This window comes from Abrus precatorius, unplaced genomic scaffold (assembly GCF_003935025.1).
Source record: "Abrus precatorius isolate BTA unplaced genomic scaffold, Abrus_2018 Scaffold3, whole genome shotgun sequence".
Taxonomy (NCBI): domain Eukaryota; kingdom Viridiplantae; phylum Streptophyta; class Magnoliopsida; order Fabales; family Fabaceae; genus Abrus; species Abrus precatorius.
This window is the reverse complement of record NW_020874373.1, coordinates 6,529,725-6,547,139: the sequence shown is the minus strand read 5'-3', so window position 1 is coordinate 6,547,139 and position 17,415 is coordinate 6,529,725. Positions and strand designations below refer to the sequence as shown.

Sequence of the window (17,415 nt, the reverse complement as noted above, 5' to 3'; positions counted from 1 at the left end):
TTTAAAATACATATTGAAGTTTTGTCCTTCATGCGCTGCCTTCAAAATTCTTTCAAAATCTTAACAAGTTAATATTTTGACTCTCTCTTAACCATCATTTTTGGAAAGTTGAAAGTTGGTTCTGTTTAAATATTTAAAACTTAATTTTTATAAATCCTCTTGAGAATTTGAAAGGAAAAAAGAGTTAAATCAAATATACACTGAGAATGAAAATGGAAAATAGAGTAGAGTTCACGTTCAGGAATGACACATGGAAGAAAGCTAGTGGCATATGTATGGCTGTCGCCGTCTCGGCTTCCCTCCAACCAAGCTGACATTCACAGACGAAGTTAACGTGTAGTTTTACTAATAATAAAAAATATGTTCTGGCTAATTTATAAGAAGGAAACTTACACTATAGCACAAGATCATTTACAGCAGGGGGAAGAAGTGCCACAAGATTCAAACAATTGTGATCTAGAAAAGGAAAAAGTACGCCAAAGACCCTTTTCCTTGTTCTTTTGATATGGTGTAATTGCAAGAATTAATTGAGATGGAGAAAGTGAAGAAGGATACATAGACAAAAACAGGACAACAGCATGCTAATGAGACGACAAATCTAGTTCCTGATTATTTCTTTTCTTCATCGAAGTTACATTAATATGAACACTATTTCTTTTCGTCAGTTGATATGAAAGGCTTTTGATATCTTTTAATTTCAGAGTTGCAAACGTTTGCATATTGACTAAATCAAAGCCAAACCCTGTGTACAACAGCATAGAGACGAAATCAAAGTCAATGTACATATTTAAGTAAATGGTGTTAATTTATATATGTTCAACATTAACTTCAAGATAACACATACTAAGTTGAAGTAAACAACTAAATGTCACAGTTGATCCCTGATCTTTCTCCAATTCATATTCCAGTATAGACACTGATAGAATAAAAAACTACCATCTTAAATTGATTTTATAAATTAAGATCTTAAATTGTGCAGTCTTAGCAATAGCGTGCAAGTAATGCATGGCCCTTGGATCCCGGAAAAAGCATCAAAGGAATAAAAAAAAGTTATAAAATGTTAACATTGACGCTTATACCTTCTTATTTCAACAGAGAGGCACGGTCATTGAATACATGAATGTAATTTTATAACTAGCTAGTAGACACTGATAATCAACGTCTTTTAATTTTAACAGCATGGTCCCTAAAAATTACTTAACTCTAGTCAAAATTTTACAGCTCTTGAAGATCAGGCTGAGGCAATGTTGAAGTGGAATGCTTCCCCTAAAATATTTAGGTAACTCCATGAGGGTGGCAAGTGGCTCTATCAGGTAAAGTTTTGCAGGCCAAAGCCAGTAAGAAATTGTTAAATAGCAGCACAAGAACCCAAAAGTGAAGAAGAATGCAATATATATAATGCACGTGTATAACAAGATTGAAACCATCATATGAACAAGAAGATTCGCTCCCTTTTGTGTATCTAAGAAATGGGGAAAGCGGGCAAATGGATTAGAAACTTCCTTCTAGGGAAAAGAGAAGAGAAATTCAAGAAGATTGATGCGTGCCACCCTGAGAATAAGGCTATCAACATGGGAAGTCAGATTGTGAATCCCAAAGTGAAGCGCAAATGGAGCTTTGGAAAATTAACAGGTGGAAAGATAACAAGCAAGGTATCAGGTCATAAATTTTCCAGATCTTTTGACTCAGGAGACTCTGCAAAACTGCAAATACAAACCTTGTTGGAAACTCAGACTCCGAGGATTCTTTCAACAGCACTGGCTAAGGTTTGTGAAGACACTGAGTTTGAAACCACAGCTGCTACAAAGATTCAAGCTGCCTTTCGTTCATATTTGGTACAAATTTCTCTTTCTATTCATCAAATCTTCATCTTCCTAGGGATATCCTTTGATAATCAGAATGTTGTATTTTAATGATTTTAATAGGTTTTTCCTTGCATCATATCCCTGGCCGCAAACATATGGACTAGGTTTGATGAACATGCTACATGCAAATTTTCAGGCAAGGAAAGCATTGTATGCTTTAAGGGGACTAGTCAAGTTGCAGGCACTAGTGAGGGGTCACCTTGTAAGGAAACAAACAACAACTACAATGCGTGGCATGCATGCGTTGATGGCCATACAAGTTAGAGCCCGAATTCAAAGAATTCAGATGGCAGAGGAAGCAAATCTCCTCTGGAAACAGCCTATGCAACATAGAGAAATGCCACACTTGAAAGATCTCATAACAGAAGAAAATAAAGTAAGACTAGATTGGCGTAATATGATCATTCAAGTAATAGAACCATTGTATTCAATTTAGATGAAAATCTTGTTGAAAATTCATCCTAATAAAGCTTTTGGCTAATTTTCAGTTACCTGTTCTGATTTGCTGCATTCTTGATAATACCTATAATACGTCTATTTTGTATAGGATTCGGGCGATATGAGTCTAGAAGAAATGTTGGAGGTTTGGAAAAGTAGAAGTGGCCCTTTAGATGGTTCACACGATAAAAGAGGGCATGATTCTATGACATATTATTCGAAGCATCTGCCAGTTTCCAGACGAGAAAACCAACACAAGAATGCTTTACTAGCAGAATCAAACAGCCAAGGAAACTACCGGGACATGTCTGAATTTAACCTAACCACAATGGCCTTATCAACCTCTCAGCGCCATCCAGTACCCCATCGCCAATCATGGTCACCAAATTACATGAACAAGACAGAATCTTCGAGGGCTAAAGCAAGGTCTCACAGTGAACCAAAACAACGACCCAGATGGGGAATGAGGCACAAAAGCAAGTCTGTGGAATCTCCACGGAATGGTCCAAGACAAAATCTTTTCTCCAATTCGTTACGCTTCGATCATGGAAACCAGGACCATTGCGTTATCAGTCTTCATGGATCAATGAAAGATAGCAAGCGCGATTCCTTCGGCAGCAGCACCGGCACGGTTACTAGTGATTCCTATTATTGAATATCTTGCTTAGTTACAGAACAAGCTAGTAATTCATTTTTGAACGTTAATGCCCAAGTCATTTATTATTTAAGATTTTTGTACCCCTTTTGAGTTTGAGCACCACTATTTCACCACCCATCTCTACCGCTATAAAAGCGGAGTGTATGGTAGGATGCCAGACGGATAGCTCAAGCATACGTCAGCCATTCAGTGAAAGAAAAATTTTGAACATATTTCTACAGAGTATCATATTTATAATTTTGAACATGTCATAAAAAGATCTATCGTCTTTCCCATTCTCATTCGTCAGACTGAAAGTTTGAGTTATCGTTGTTCAGTAAGTGAAAATTGTGTAAATGGAAAAAAAAAAACGTTACCTATAAAAATCAGTAGCCTAAATGGCCCCGTATGAGAAGAAAGAAACACCGAACTCTACAAACGTGAGAAATTGCAGCAGTTTAGGTGGATTATTCCCGGTTGAAAGTGTTTTCTTTGAAACTCTTGCTCAACCAAATAGCAGTTTCCCGCGGGGAAGCTTTCCCTGGCCCAAATGGTTTTAACAAAACTGCAAGTTCTCTGTACCTTTCCTGCTGCAGTAATCTTGCACTAAATTCAAGCAACCCCTCTAAGGCCTCAGCCCTTTGTTGGAAAGACGTAGTATCAAACTGTCTGCGGTGCAAGTCTGAAGAGTTATGGCTTGATGCTCCAGCAATCGCATTTTGATTCGATGAGACACTTTTGTCCTCATCGTTTTCCTTGAACATGCTGCGCTTGATTCCCTGCCAAGTGTCACATATTTTAACTGTGCATTTGTCTATCAAGGTTGAATCATTGCCACAAGGAGGGGAGCCTGAGGAACCCTGTGCTGAGGTTAGTGAAGATCTATTGATGGGAAACAATTGATCTTCATAGGATGCTAATGGGAATTCAGCAATCCTATCAATTCGGGGAGAGTTAACTGAAATATTTGGCGAATTTACATGGCCAAGTAAACCAGCACGGGGTCTGCGAGGAGGTTGCTGAATGGCACCACTTCTCGGCAACGGCAATGATGCTCTGCGAGTTGTATGGACAGGTTGGTTTGTATTGTGTGAAAGCTGCAACCATGAATTTCAGAAAGTCAAGGCATCTAAAATTCTTAATTGAACAAATCAATTGCAAGTGAAAGAGTAGTTCATTGTAAAACCACTGACCCACTTAACAAAGATGAATTGCTTAAGTTTGTTTCATGATATATCATGTGGCAAACATTAAAATATGATTGAATCCAGCTTGCCTTACCGCCTTATGGTTCTTTGAGGGTTCCATCAATTTCTTGGGAGCAGCAGAAGTTTTTGATGGAGTGAGTCTTGGAGTTTTGGCATTAGTAGAAGTTCTGGAAACAGCTGGCTTAGGAATTGATTTCGCATCATGGCTGTCTCCAACAGACAGTTCAGCTAATCTTTGATTCAGATGATCAGGAGTTGTACAATCTATTTCGAGTGTAGAGCATAAAGAATCTTGCTCTACTCCAGATACATTAGGATTTAAAGTCCGATCATTGCTGAAAGAATGCCACTTGTCCCCAGAAATGGAAACAGGATCATCTTCTGGCTTCAAAAATCTCGTTTGCTTCATGTAGTTTGATTCTGACCAATGACCTGGCAATGTACTTCGCCTGGGACTATTGATTTTGAGATGGATCTTAAGAACATAAGGTTGAAGATGTGGGTGCCCAAGTAGTTCAGCAGCCTACCACCAGAAGAACATGGAACAAAGTAAGAAAAACACAAGTTGGTAAAGTAAATAAGAATATTTGAATTGCATGTTTGTTCTTTGGATAATAGTATGAACTAGAAGGTACCATGTACCTATTCTACAATTGATTCAATCATGAAGCAAACAATACATTGTACTAGATGCTGCACCATTACATTGCATCGAATTATTCTAGGTCAGAGGAGAAGTTTTATACATACACTAGGCCTAAGCTCTGGGTTTTTCCTCAGCATGCTTTTAACAAGACCTCGACTGCCAAAAGTGAACAAATATTGTTAGAACAATTGCATAATATAAGTAATTGATCGTTGTAAGTTAACAAGAAACCTCATTTTCAATAAGCTTTGACATTCCTACTGCAGTTAGATTAGAACAAATTTAGACAATAGGTTAACAAAAATGCTGAACTTAACGACTTTAAGACATGACAATGCAATTAGTAACTGCCAATATAAGACAAAGTAACTACTCAATGAAAGAACAAGGACTTACAATGCACCAGAATATTTTGTTGGCAGCGGGGCCACTATTGACTTGTTAATCTTGTTAATCAGGGCTTGTATATCCTGCTCGAAAAAATTGAAAGATAATTATATAACTTAATAGAAAGCTAAGTTCACAGAAAATATGCGAAAAAAAGTAAATGCCAGTAGTTTTTAAGTTTTCAAGAGAGAATATAAATGCAGCTAAACAAGTGCGGCTGATAAAGTCATAACAGAAAGTCAGAAACAATTGGCACGAGTTCAAAATATATAAAATAGAGATACAGAGAGAATATGATGGTACAGGTCAGTCCATGTAACACACAAACATGCGCAAACAAGGTAATATGACAGGACATGACTCCTCTAAAGTGAAGGGTGCACTTTAGAGGATAAGATGTGGGGTTATGACCTGGGATTTAAAAAGTAACAGAGTAGTTTTTACTTTTTAACATCTTTATGGTCATTATGTGCATGTATATGTATAACAAACAATAAAGTTGTCAAAATCTACTCCAGCTGATTTTTAAGTCAATAATTATAGTTCTACAATTTACCTTCTCCTTGTGGAACCAAATTCATTATGATAATAGTCAAATTGATGTGCATACATTGGTATTTGATTGATACCAAACTGAAAATTGGTAATACAACAGCAGCGTTGAAAGCACTAAATATGTTTCAAGAAGAGATATAAACAAAGAAAACTTCTAATTAGAGTAGCAAACTCACAAATGCTTTGAATGCAGGCTTAAGTGAGGCCATTTCATATACACAACATCCTGAATAACCAATTTCGGAGATCATTAATACACAATTAGCCACATAATAAAGTACAAATAACCATAGTACATGAGTACTAACCCAAGGACCAAATATCTGATTTAGAACCATAAGGTATGTCAGCAAGGAGCTCAGGGCACATGTAGCTAGGAGTTCCTACAACCTAAATTACAAGACATTAACTCCTGTTGATGATTACCATACAAAAGTTAACAATTGGGAACGTAAACTCAATTCTTAGATTAAATATTTCTTACAGAGGAAGTAAGATCATCTGAAGTCAACATTTTGGCAAGTCCAAAATCACCTGATTCATCACTAATCACTCGTAAGCAAACTTTTACGCATCTATGTTTTATTTAAAGGTATAATAGAATAACTTACCAAGACGTATGTCATGATCTTTTGTCAAGAATATATTTGAACACTGATAGAATCATGTGATTTTAATCAGTATATGGCTACACTGAATTTAGAAAATAGAAATGCTGTCACTAAGCACGAAGAAGATTCTGCTGCTAACCTTGACATCACGATGAAGAATATGGTTCATGTGCAAGTAATCAAGTGCCATAAGAAGTTGAACAAGCCACTTACACAGTTTCTGCAAACACACGCCCTGTTTAGATTTTAAATGTCCAAGTCTAAATATTATCTGGTTTATTCAAAGATTAATATTCTTGTCCAAACAAAAGAAATATGTGAAACTATAATTTCTGCAAGGGAAAATATTTTGGACATAACCTCCTCCGGAAACATTACGCCACTAGCTTTCTTTATAGCTTCCGCCCTATGTTTCATCGATAATGTATTTAAAATGATATCAACGACACAATTTATTAAAATAACATAGTGAAAGAATATAAAACCATATATTATAAGCTAGTAAATATCTGAGAAAAGAAACTTACATGTCTCCACCCTCACAATAACCTATAATAATGCACACATAGCAACCCTGAGAAGGAAGTCAAAATAGACCAGCATGAAGCAGTTGCGATTAGTCTATATGTCATCCATCAACAATCAGCAATAAAGCAAAACTGTAGTAATAAAGGAAATAGCAAAAGTTTTTATCCAGAAAAGAAAATAAACTTAAATCTTAACTAGTAACCATTTTTATTACTTAGTCCTTTAGTCAACGTTATTGGAATTATTCATTAAGGATTTGACATATTAACCGCTCAAGTCACCTTATGATCTTTCAATGGAAGCCTATTAGGCCAAGTGAAGCCATTCTTGTAATTAACTGAGGAGGTGAGGAGAAGTAGAAATCAAGAATCACATACCTTTTCTACCCATGAATCTTTATACTCCACAATAAATGGGTTTCTCAATTTGGACAGGAGCTCCATCTAAACAGACCAAAAGGAAAAGAAAATGAATAATATCCCTAATTATATCCACAATAATGTCACATAATGTTTGGAGTCAACAGAAATTGTTTACAGCCTAAATCAATTCCATTCATATTGGGGTTTGAAACTTCTTTGTTGACCCTGTAAGAGAAAGAGATATCTCTAGAAGACAAAAATGGACTGACCAAAAAGGCAGGAAGATCATGCAGTGGAACACAAGCACCGAAAGGGAGATTTTAGAAAACAGAACAAGATGTTTAGTTAGTACTTAGTCCACTTGTGAAAACACAATCAAGCACAAACCTCCTGGTGTGCAGATCTACGTGAGCGCTCAGTTTGGCGGGCAAGGCGAATCTTCTTCAGTACATATCTACATAATTCACAAGAAAAAAATGAAAGGAACAAATGAATATAACAGAAGCTGAAGGGGATAGGAGGGAAGTAATGCAGGTTCAATTCTCACTTTTTCTTCTCATGTTTATGCTTCACGAGAAGTGCAGAACCAAAAGCACCTTTTCCAATTTGCTCAAGGATGTCATACTGCTCCATGTCATCAATTGGGAAAAGATTTCCCTCTCCTGGGTACACAGTCAAGTATGTTAGATCCTTTCGAAAAAATTAGAAATTATTATTTGTAGTGAATATTAAACCATAATTGGAATATCAAAGGTAAGAAGACAATTACTGAAATGTAGTGATGCATTAGAAGGAATGTAATGAATGTGAACTGATAAGGAAGAGTACCCTATCAGCGAAGTTGAACAATTACATACGCTAGGTAAGTAAAACTTTTTCTCTTTCTCCTTTCTCAACAAACAAGAAAAACCATGTCGCAATGCAATGCTGATTACACACCTAATCTCTATCTAAAAAAACTAGTTATGAAAAAATAGCCGAAAAGCAAGTTTACAATGCTCGTGCATTACAACAAGGATACGGCATTGCAATTTGCAATACTACTATGCACAACAGCAAAAAGAAAGTATCGATTACATTAACTAATGCACAATCAGGTATGGTAATTATTAGCAAGAAAACTAGAGATATAGAACGCGAATACTAGAGGAACTAAGGGAGTGGTAAGATTTGCTTCCTAACCTGCATCTCTAGTAAATATTCTAACATTTAGGAATGAATTTCGTGAAGCGAAGTACGGAGTACGGAAAGAGTAAAAGAAAGTAAACGCGGAAAACGCAAGCGCAGAAAATGGAGAGAAATCCAGAAACACGAAAAATCAAAGAAACGAAGGAAAAAAAAAAGGAAAAATATACCTGAGTTGGGATAAGAACAAGTTCAGTGGATGAAAGGGATTCAAAAGGTTGAGGGAAGAGACGAATCTGAGAATGCAGGCTTCGACATTGGCAGAGTGAGTGCAAAACGACCGCGTTGTTGGAGAAGCAGCAGCTGCAGCTGCAGAGGAAGTTGCAGAAGCTCTTTCGCCATTGCGGTTAAAAGAAAGAAAATGCCAAATTACATTGCAATTTATTAAAGCAAGCGGTATAATTGGTTACTGTGTGCGAGAGATTGAGTTCATCAGAGTAAAGGAAAATTATGAAAGGGTCAAAATTAGAGTGATTAACTCAATGATTAATGCACCTCAGATCTCTTGTACAGTTAAAGCTGCTTCGTAATTTCATGAAAGAAATCAAAATCTATGCGTCAAAACTTTTTATGTATTAGTGGATAAATTTATAATATCGCCATTGATTTTCAAGATATAATCAATTTTACATTCTAATAAATCTGTATAAAAAAGGTAATAAAAGAAGGATTCATAAAAAAAATGATATTTTAAATATAACAAAAATTCTGAATAAAATAGCTCCAACTAATGATGTATTTATTATTTAACTTGAGTAATTAATATCCCCGAGTATGGGGAAAGTGGACAGGGAAAATCATAGTGGGACACACCACTTGCTACTTATACTAATTTCATTTCTTAACTACCTTATTATCCGGAGCATAATTTGATGAATTTTTTTTTTAACATCGACTTTAGTCTCATTCAACCAGTCGCAAATCTAGATACGATTAATGAGTTAATTATAGAAAATTTTGCATACACAAAAACTTAGACGCACAATTAAATGTAATGAGTGAGTTTATCATAAAAAATTTTATATACATAAAATATCAAATTCAAAATTTTATTATTTATGTTAATAATTTTTTTATTCAAAATATATTTATCATATTTTTAGAAATTCAATACAATAAACTTAATATTTTTTTATCAACCTTCTTTGTTAATAAATCATAATTAAAATTGTCAAACATCAGATTTGAGTTGGCACTTACCGCTGCCGTGACTGACGACTAAAAGTTGAGCATCATTACACGACGTGCTTCGATTGTAAATAAGAAAATATTGTTAGAAGTAGGCATCACAGCTAAGTTTAAATCTGTCACTACTTGTTTGGTCTTGATTTTGACAATAAATTTCATTTTGATTATGATTTATGCGTTTGAGTTTTCTTATTCAAACTATAATATTCACACCAACCGTGATTAATTGTGTTAATTGGCATGCAAACCACTTAGAATCCATAGGTACTTCAACTTCGCATTGGAAGCTTATAAAACAAATAAAATCTAAAGACGGTGGATGAGTTTCCCTCACAGATTCATTTCACATATAAGCAAAGGTGTGTTGTTAGTTTGCAGAATTAGAGTCCAAAGGGTGAATTGCGTTGACTGGGATTGGAAAAAAGTCAACGCAGAGTGAGGGAGGAGCACATGGTAGGTGGCAGCGTGTGACAGTGAAAGATGAATGGGTCTGAGAAGTGTGGGGCCAGAAGGAGGCTGACACATGATATTTAGTTTGCTACTGCAAAAAGGAAAAGACAATAATATGGGACCCTCTCCCCAACACAGATATTAGCTGTCACAGTTTATTCTCTCTACCCTCTTCTATTTCACCTCCTCAATTTTTTTATACAATAAACTAGCTATACTTTACATCATACAAACCTGTCAACTAATCACATAATTTCACTCAGTAATGCGAAATTTTCCTCTAAAATATAGCTATGAGCCTCCATATGAATAAGGAAAATGTATATTGCCATGAAAATTTGTTTTTGCAAGATATATTACATTTTGTAATAAGTCATTTTAAAATGCTTTATAATATTTTGTGTTTACTTCAAATTTTAAAATGAATATTCCCTTTTTCAGCTTTATGTCAACTTTTTCGTCTAGTTTTAGTGTAAGCTAAATATTATTTTGAGGACTATGTTGTTTCTTTTAACAAGTCTTTTTAGTAAACAAACCTCTCCAATATCTTATATTGGTTATTCAACCCAATAACGATTAATTAATTCATTGGAATTTAAATCCTTCATTTTTTTTTTGTTATAAATAAGAAAAAAACGAGTGAAAAAAGTAAAAAGTGTAGGGCGAACTTTGCCCCTTTAATACTTAGGTATCTGATTAAATTAATATTTTACATTGATGAGTTACGTGATTAAAGGTATTTTTTATTTTTCTTAGTTACTTCTTGATCAACAGAGAAAATGTCATAAAATATATGAGATATTCAAACACTTATCAACACTAAGAGTTTATAACATGTAACATTACTTGTCCAGTGTATTATTTCCTACGATTTGAAGTCTAATTAAAAGAGAGAGAGAGAGAGACACTAATCTAGCTCTAATTCATACAACCTTGAATACACTTCATTAAATTTTCAGCATGTCAAAATCTGGCTCGAATATATGTCTCTTGATGGTCCTCATACATATGACGACAAACCAGATTATAACCCACACTTTCCTGGAAATTTTCTAGTCCTAAAATCAATTTGTTGTAAGTAATATGTTCTTCAATCTGCTGGCAGCATCTCATAGCCAAACAAAGCATAATATTTCACCACATAGGAGAACCTTCAAGTGAAAATTAACTTTGATGTGAACTCCATGCGTAGCATTACATAAAGAGCATATAAATATTCATGACCATTATCCAACATTTTCTTCTCCTTCCTTAAATTTGTTCTTGTCTGAATATGTTGTCTAAGAGTATCCTCCATGCGAATACAACTAACAATAGCCGGCCAGGTAAGGTAAAAAAAAAAACAGATAATATCTCTTATGGAAAAATGAATTGTAGCAACTACAGTTCACAACGAAGGTCAACTTTTTTTTTTTTTTGGGTAACGTAATTTCATATTAATACTTTGATAATTTTTTTAATTACTCCTATTTCAATTTCAACAACATTAACTGTCTACTTACAATATTTTTAATTTGTTTCTTTCTATCGGTATCGTTCACTCGAGTAGTCAAGTCTCCCAAAAATCGAATTAAAACTAGCTGAAAATCCTGACAGAGACCAGTCAACAAGAGCAAATAGAAAAAGATGTTTTAGACGTCTTCTTGTGTTAGCTAGCTTAAAAGGGGGTCCAATTATAATGATAAAGACTCATAATTAGGTGGAGTTCAAGGCTCGACCCTTTGTTACTCATATGAATTATGCATGTACTATTATACTAGCTATTCGAATTAATTAGTCAGTGTACTCAATTTGTATAAATTAAAAACAAACATATATAAATTCAAGTTATGGTTTTTATTTCCATTGCATGTATAGTTTACATTTTTCTCAGATGATGTAGAAGCAACAGTTTGGATGATTCTTACGTTGATCAACACTTGGATCCTATTTAAATGATGATTGAAAGATTAGATAATATTTTAACCTTCCACATTCCTACACATACAAAATAAAGGAACAACCCAAATAATTAGAATATGTTTCATGTGAACAAAGAAATTTAATATGAACAACTGGTGGAGCTCCACATTAGAACTCAAAAAAAATATTTAATTGGTCTGTTAACGTCTCTAAATTCGATCATTATACCTTCCCAAGATATAACCTAACAATAATGATAGTGAATTAAGCAAGCAGAAACAGGTCGATCAACAAGGATGATTTGGCGGTATGAACCATTGAAAATGACCAGTCAAAACGTACAGTAGCATTCACCTAAATATAGCATTTTATAGCGTAATGAAATTTGTTTTATATTTGAGGTTTTTTCTTAAGAAAAAAGAATTGTACATAAAAAATTAAAGAATAAAAAAAACACTACAAAACAAATAATTTTACTTCATTTAACCCTCAAGCCAAACGTTTCCTTAAAACATATGAAATCCAAAACATTATTGTTCAGCTGACAAAAACACAAAAAATGGAAAGAAAGAAAACTCAATAGTATGTGAGCGCTCCGCAGCAAAAGAAACTGAAATCCAAATGCATCTCGAGATATATTCTGCGATGATCCTGTGATAAGACCAAAATGTTACAATTAAGTATTTTAATTAATGTATATTTTTTAACGGAGAAATTTAGAAACAGATTAAAAAATAGAAAGTATAATTTGGATTTTATATAATTTGTATTTGATTTTCTAAAATAAAGTATCATTATTATTAAGAGCAATTATCATGCATTTCAATTATTATTTTATTTTTAAATTATTTTATAACTTTTCGCATTTGAATAAAAAAATTAACACTCTTCTCTTTTCTCCTCCAAAACAAATGAAGCAAAAAATTAAGATTGGCGGCATTTTACTTAAAACGAAACAAGATCAATGTAAGGTAGCTGCTCTGTGTAATTATCGTACAAATCAACTTAATATCCTTAAGCATGCTATTGATTGATGATCATGAAAGCTAGCTATAGTGTATAACCTTTTCCAATATATTTGGATAAAACACACTGATAATTCCATTCACTTTTTTTGTAATTAGTACCAGTCCCAGCAGATTTTAGAATGTCCTAAGGAATGTCTCGTCCACCCGTTTATTTCCTCGAACAATGTGTTACAATGTCTTCCCAATTAATGTGCATTAGGTCGTTAACCTATATATATATATGAAAACATCCAAGAAATTAATAAAAAGGTGAGATATAAATTGAAATGGCGCTATAAAGTCATATATATTCACCGCAGAACAGAAATATTGTTCCTCGAGCTGTCGGTGCTAACCAAAATTTAATATACATTCAATTAATTTATGCTATATATATATATATATATATATATATATATATATAAAGCCCTCCCACCACCAAAAACAAAATAAATCAACGGAAAATAGAGGAACCTATTATGCCATAGAAAATGGGAAAATGAATGAATTTGAAAGTAATGACAATATCCAAAGGATCGTTGCTTAATTTCAAAGTTTTCTCACCTGCATGATCAACATGCATACTGAATCAGAGGACCAGACCCCACTTGAGAAGACTCATCAGCTTGAGCTTGATCTGGCGGCACTTGAGCGGTATTCGCGGTTGGATTGAAGTGGTTCCCTTGCCTTTCAGATTGTAGCACGAGTTTTCCCTGACCATATAAACAGCTAAGTTGATGGAAATAGGGACAGGTCCTAGAGTCAAGGGACCTTTTCTTGTTAACATCCTTTGTTTTTCTGAAGTACTTATTTATGTTTTCCCATTTCTCTTTGCACCTCTTTGCACTTCTCCTGTATCCCAGATCTGACATCCCTTGCGAGATTCTCTCCCACAGAGGAGCCTTGTTGTTTCCTTCTTTCTCTTCATTATTGTTGTTACTTAGACTTGTGCACCTCAGGTTTATCAGTGCTAATACTTCATCTCTTGGCCATCTCCTCCCAACGTCGTCTTTCTCAGTAGTGGTCATAAGGGTTGACGTGGCCTTATTTATCGAAACTGAGTTTGACTCTAATTGATTATTGTGGCTATTGAGCGAAGAAGTAGGGTTGTGAGGAGCTGGAGATGAATTGGAAGAAGAAGGAACTTGTAATAATGTGTCACTTGAGCTAGGGTTTTCTGCTCCCAACGTGCTAGTGGTAGTTTGATCGTGATTAAGAATCGTTTTAGAAGAAGGTATTGGCTCAAGATTGTTCTCTTCAGTAGAAGGATTATTAGGGTTTTGAGGGGAAGAAGAAGAGATAGTAGTGCGTAGACAATTTCGATTTGAACCATTCGTTTTGTACTCACCATTTTGGCTTGGAGGGGAAGTTGTTGCACATTTCTTTAAGAATTCAATGATGGTGGTATGCCTATCACCCGCAATAGCTTGCTCATGTGCCATAATCTCAAGTTCCTTGTTCATCTTATCCATCTCTTGCTTCTTCCACGCTTCCTCCCTCGCAAACTTCTCTTGGTCCCTTTTCATCATGTCATCGAGGAGCTTGTTGTGTATCTCTTCTTGTTGAGCCATCATCTTGTTCACAACACTCTCACAAAAACCCTTGAACATCTCAAACCTATCCTTTCTCTTCCTCTTCCGCTCCTTTGACTTTTCCACGACCTTGTCACTTCCATCACATTGTTTGGTCGCCTGTGCTCCAATAATGTCTCTCGAATTTTCTTCCAACGCGTGGCCCATGTTGTCTCCACCTAGGTGGTGTGTCTTTTCACTCACAACCCCATCATCACCACCCTGATCAGGGTTTTTATCACCGTGACAAAGCTCCTCAAGCTCACTAAGGAACCGGTAATTGTTCTTGCCATAGTCATCAATGTTGTCGAAATATCTACTTTCATCTTCAAACTTCTCCTTGCATTTCTCCGCACCCTTCTTGAACCCAAGCTCTGCTAGCTTCCTGCACACATCATAAATACATGAATATATACATCAAAGACCAACCACATAAACATCATAATTTATTATTTTTTACATCACACGTATGTACTGTTCCCAGCACAATTAATTAATTAATGGATTTTTTCAACTTTCGTTCCTTCTCCTCCCCGGCCCGCTATAGTTCAGCTAGCCATATAGCTTTCTCTTGGGGTTTGTGTGTGCGAACGTGTCATGCTTGAGCTAAAGTATTGCAGCCCGTTAGTGCACGTGTGCGTTAATTTGTCTACCACATGAAGGTAACTTATGAAAAATATATTAATCATTATTCCTCATGCTCGCGAGGTGATCATATTCAAAATCAGGTTTTCAGCTTAATTAATTACTTGCTCAAAGGAATGAGTTAATTAGAACAGAAAAGTAAGGTTTAAATGTTGAAAGGAAGTACATGATTAAGTTAAAAAGAGTGATGGAGTACCTTGAGACATGCTCCCATGTCAGCTGTGGGAACCAATTTTCCATGCTAGATCTGATCCTCAGCAGTGCAAGAACTTCATCGTTAGTCCAGGAATCAGTTAACTGTGTTGATTGTCTTTGATCTCTTTGAATCTCGACGTTGTTGATTGAAGGAACCATGTCCATGGTGTTTGGTTCCTTCTCTTCATCTTTGTGGGGGTGCAATGGGTGCAAAAGATTGGTTTGGAATGGGAATTGATGAGAAGGGTTGTAAGGATCAAAGGGTAGGAAGCTATTAGGGGTGGCAGAAGCATGAAGAGGGAAAGATAAGTGAAGAGGAAGAGTGGTCCTTGGTGCTATGAATTGGTGGAACTGATCTGCTGCTCCATCGAACATGTTTGTGTTGAAGTGCTATCTATTTCCTTTACCTCTTCCTTTCTCTTTTGTGCTCACTGTAAATCAGCCAAATGCTACACCAACTTTTGTTACAAAGCAAAATGCTAACCTCTCTCTGTCTCTCTCTCTCTCTCTCGCGTTTATCAAGGAGATTGTCCTTGCATGAAAGGGAAAAGATAGCCCCCGACACCCTTTTAGGAGAAAGTGAACTCACCGGCCACCTCTTAAACGATAATATTTTACGCAATAAAATATTGTGTGACCTTGGACAAGTCAATCCAACCACGTTGCTATTGAAAGTATATTCAATTCATTTCAAACTTGTCCAACCCTTTTCTCTTTTCAAACAAAATCCAAAGCCTTCTTTGTCACCCATTATAACACACCCACAATCAAGAATATTTTAACTAACTTAGCCTCATGCTCACAAAATCAAATTGTGATCCACAGGGACGATTAATTCCAAAAGCAAATTGTGACGTAAAAGAGAAATTGAACCAAGGTAATAAATCAAGCAACACTTTTAACAAAGTTTGAATACCACTAAACTATTTGGAACTTCACAAATATGTAAAGTTAAATCAGTACACACGTTACCTTATTATATACTGATTGATATTGATACATGATATGATTCAGCGGTTGAAGGAGACGCGCGAGGAGAGGGAGAGTGTGGTTAGTAGTAGAAGAAGGGTTTGGGTGGCATGGAGTAGCTGACGGAGATGATGGTGTAATTAACGGCATAGGGATGGCAGGACACGTGAAAAGAAGCAGAGAGTGGGACCAATGATTTAAGGATGGGAATCTTCACTCCCTACAAAGGAATACAGTGCTGTCGTACTGCAACAGCAGCCAGCACGTGCAAGCGCTTACTGTATAGTGGACGATTGTACACAGTCACAGAACACAGAACAAGACCCAAATGCACATGGGATAGGAGCTTATGTTTTCTCTGTTTCAAGCTCATATGTTTCTTCAGCTTTTGCATGATTTTTGTTAGTGTAATCATCTCTCTTATGAAATTGTAAAATGGTTTTTTAATTCACATCTTTGTTAGTTTTGTTGGGGGAAATCGATGTAAAAATAGCATTATATCAGTTAACTATTGAAATAAGACAATTAAATGAAACATCATGAACAGGTGAGTCTGTGTGATGTGAGTGAGACAGTGTCTGTCCACCCAAGCGTGGGGCTAAGGAGCCTCTAATTGTAAATACTTTTCATTTATAAACATTTTCTAATATTAATATATTTATTTTTTAAATTATATTATATTACTCGTTATTTTAAAATATATTGATTTAAAGCTATCTTTATTTAAATTACAAACTTTATATATTTTTAGCTTTTAACCCTACAAATTATCATATAGTTTTTATTTTAAAGAATATAAATTTTATGAAGTGATTATTTATTAATTATATTAAATCGAAACTAAACCTAATGTAGTACAATCTGATTAAGTAAACAATGAATCTAAATACAAATAAATAAGTACTTGTAGAATATAATATAGAGATGAAAATTATAATTATTATTCATAAAAGAATGAGTCAAAGCTTATATTTTTAAATATATAAATATTAAAAAGATATTATAAGATCATACTGAAATGTGTTTGAATATATTTCTTGCAATATTTATTATTTCTTTCTTACCT

General features: G+C 35.0%; 3 protein-coding genes across 3 annotated transcripts; 1 reads left to right on the top strand and 2 right to left on the bottom strand.

The window, feature by feature from the left end:
• The first annotated feature begins 1,469 nt into the window (after positions 1–1,469).
• LOC113863861 (protein IQ-DOMAIN 14-like) lies at positions 1,470–2,978 on the top strand. The gene is made up of 3 exons (XM_027497615.1): positions 1,470–1,835; positions 2,002–2,241; positions 2,413–2,978. Exons 1-3 carry the CDS (start codon positions 1,470–1,472, stop codon positions 2,956–2,958), a joined length of 1,152 nt encoding a protein of 383 aa, XP_027353416.1. The 3' UTR covers positions 2,959–2,978.
• Positions 2,979–3,364: 386 nt separating this feature from the next.
• On the bottom strand, positions 3,365–8,875 carry LOC113861983 (serine/threonine-protein kinase Nek2-like). The gene is made up of 15 exons (XM_027495122.1): positions 8,593–8,875; positions 7,785–7,899; positions 7,625–7,691; positions 7,253–7,318; positions 6,875–6,921; positions 6,708–6,753; positions 6,487–6,567; positions 6,348–6,390; positions 6,221–6,270; positions 6,045–6,126; positions 5,913–5,962; positions 5,191–5,264; positions 4,899–4,950; positions 4,222–4,671; positions 3,365–4,037 (listed from the first exon to the last, which is right to left on the bottom strand). The coding sequence occupies exons 2-15, from the start codon at positions 7,868–7,870 to the stop codon at positions 3,408–3,410; spliced, it is 1,824 nt and encodes a 607-aa protein (XP_027350923.1). The 5' UTR covers positions 7,871–7,899; positions 8,593–8,875; the 3' UTR covers positions 3,365–3,407.
• A 3,679-nt stretch (positions 8,876–12,554) lies between these two features.
• Positions 12,555–15,755, bottom strand: LOC113863805 (trihelix transcription factor GTL2-like). The gene is made up of 4 exons (XM_027497525.1): positions 15,382–15,755; positions 14,212–14,925; positions 13,534–14,136; positions 12,555–12,613 (listed from the first exon to the last, which is right to left on the bottom strand). Exons 1-3 carry the CDS (start codon positions 15,753–15,755, stop codon positions 13,542–13,544), a joined length of 1,683 nt encoding a protein of 560 aa, XP_027353326.1. The 3' UTR covers positions 12,555–12,613; positions 13,534–13,541.
• Positions 15,756–17,415: the final 1,660 nt, after the last annotated feature.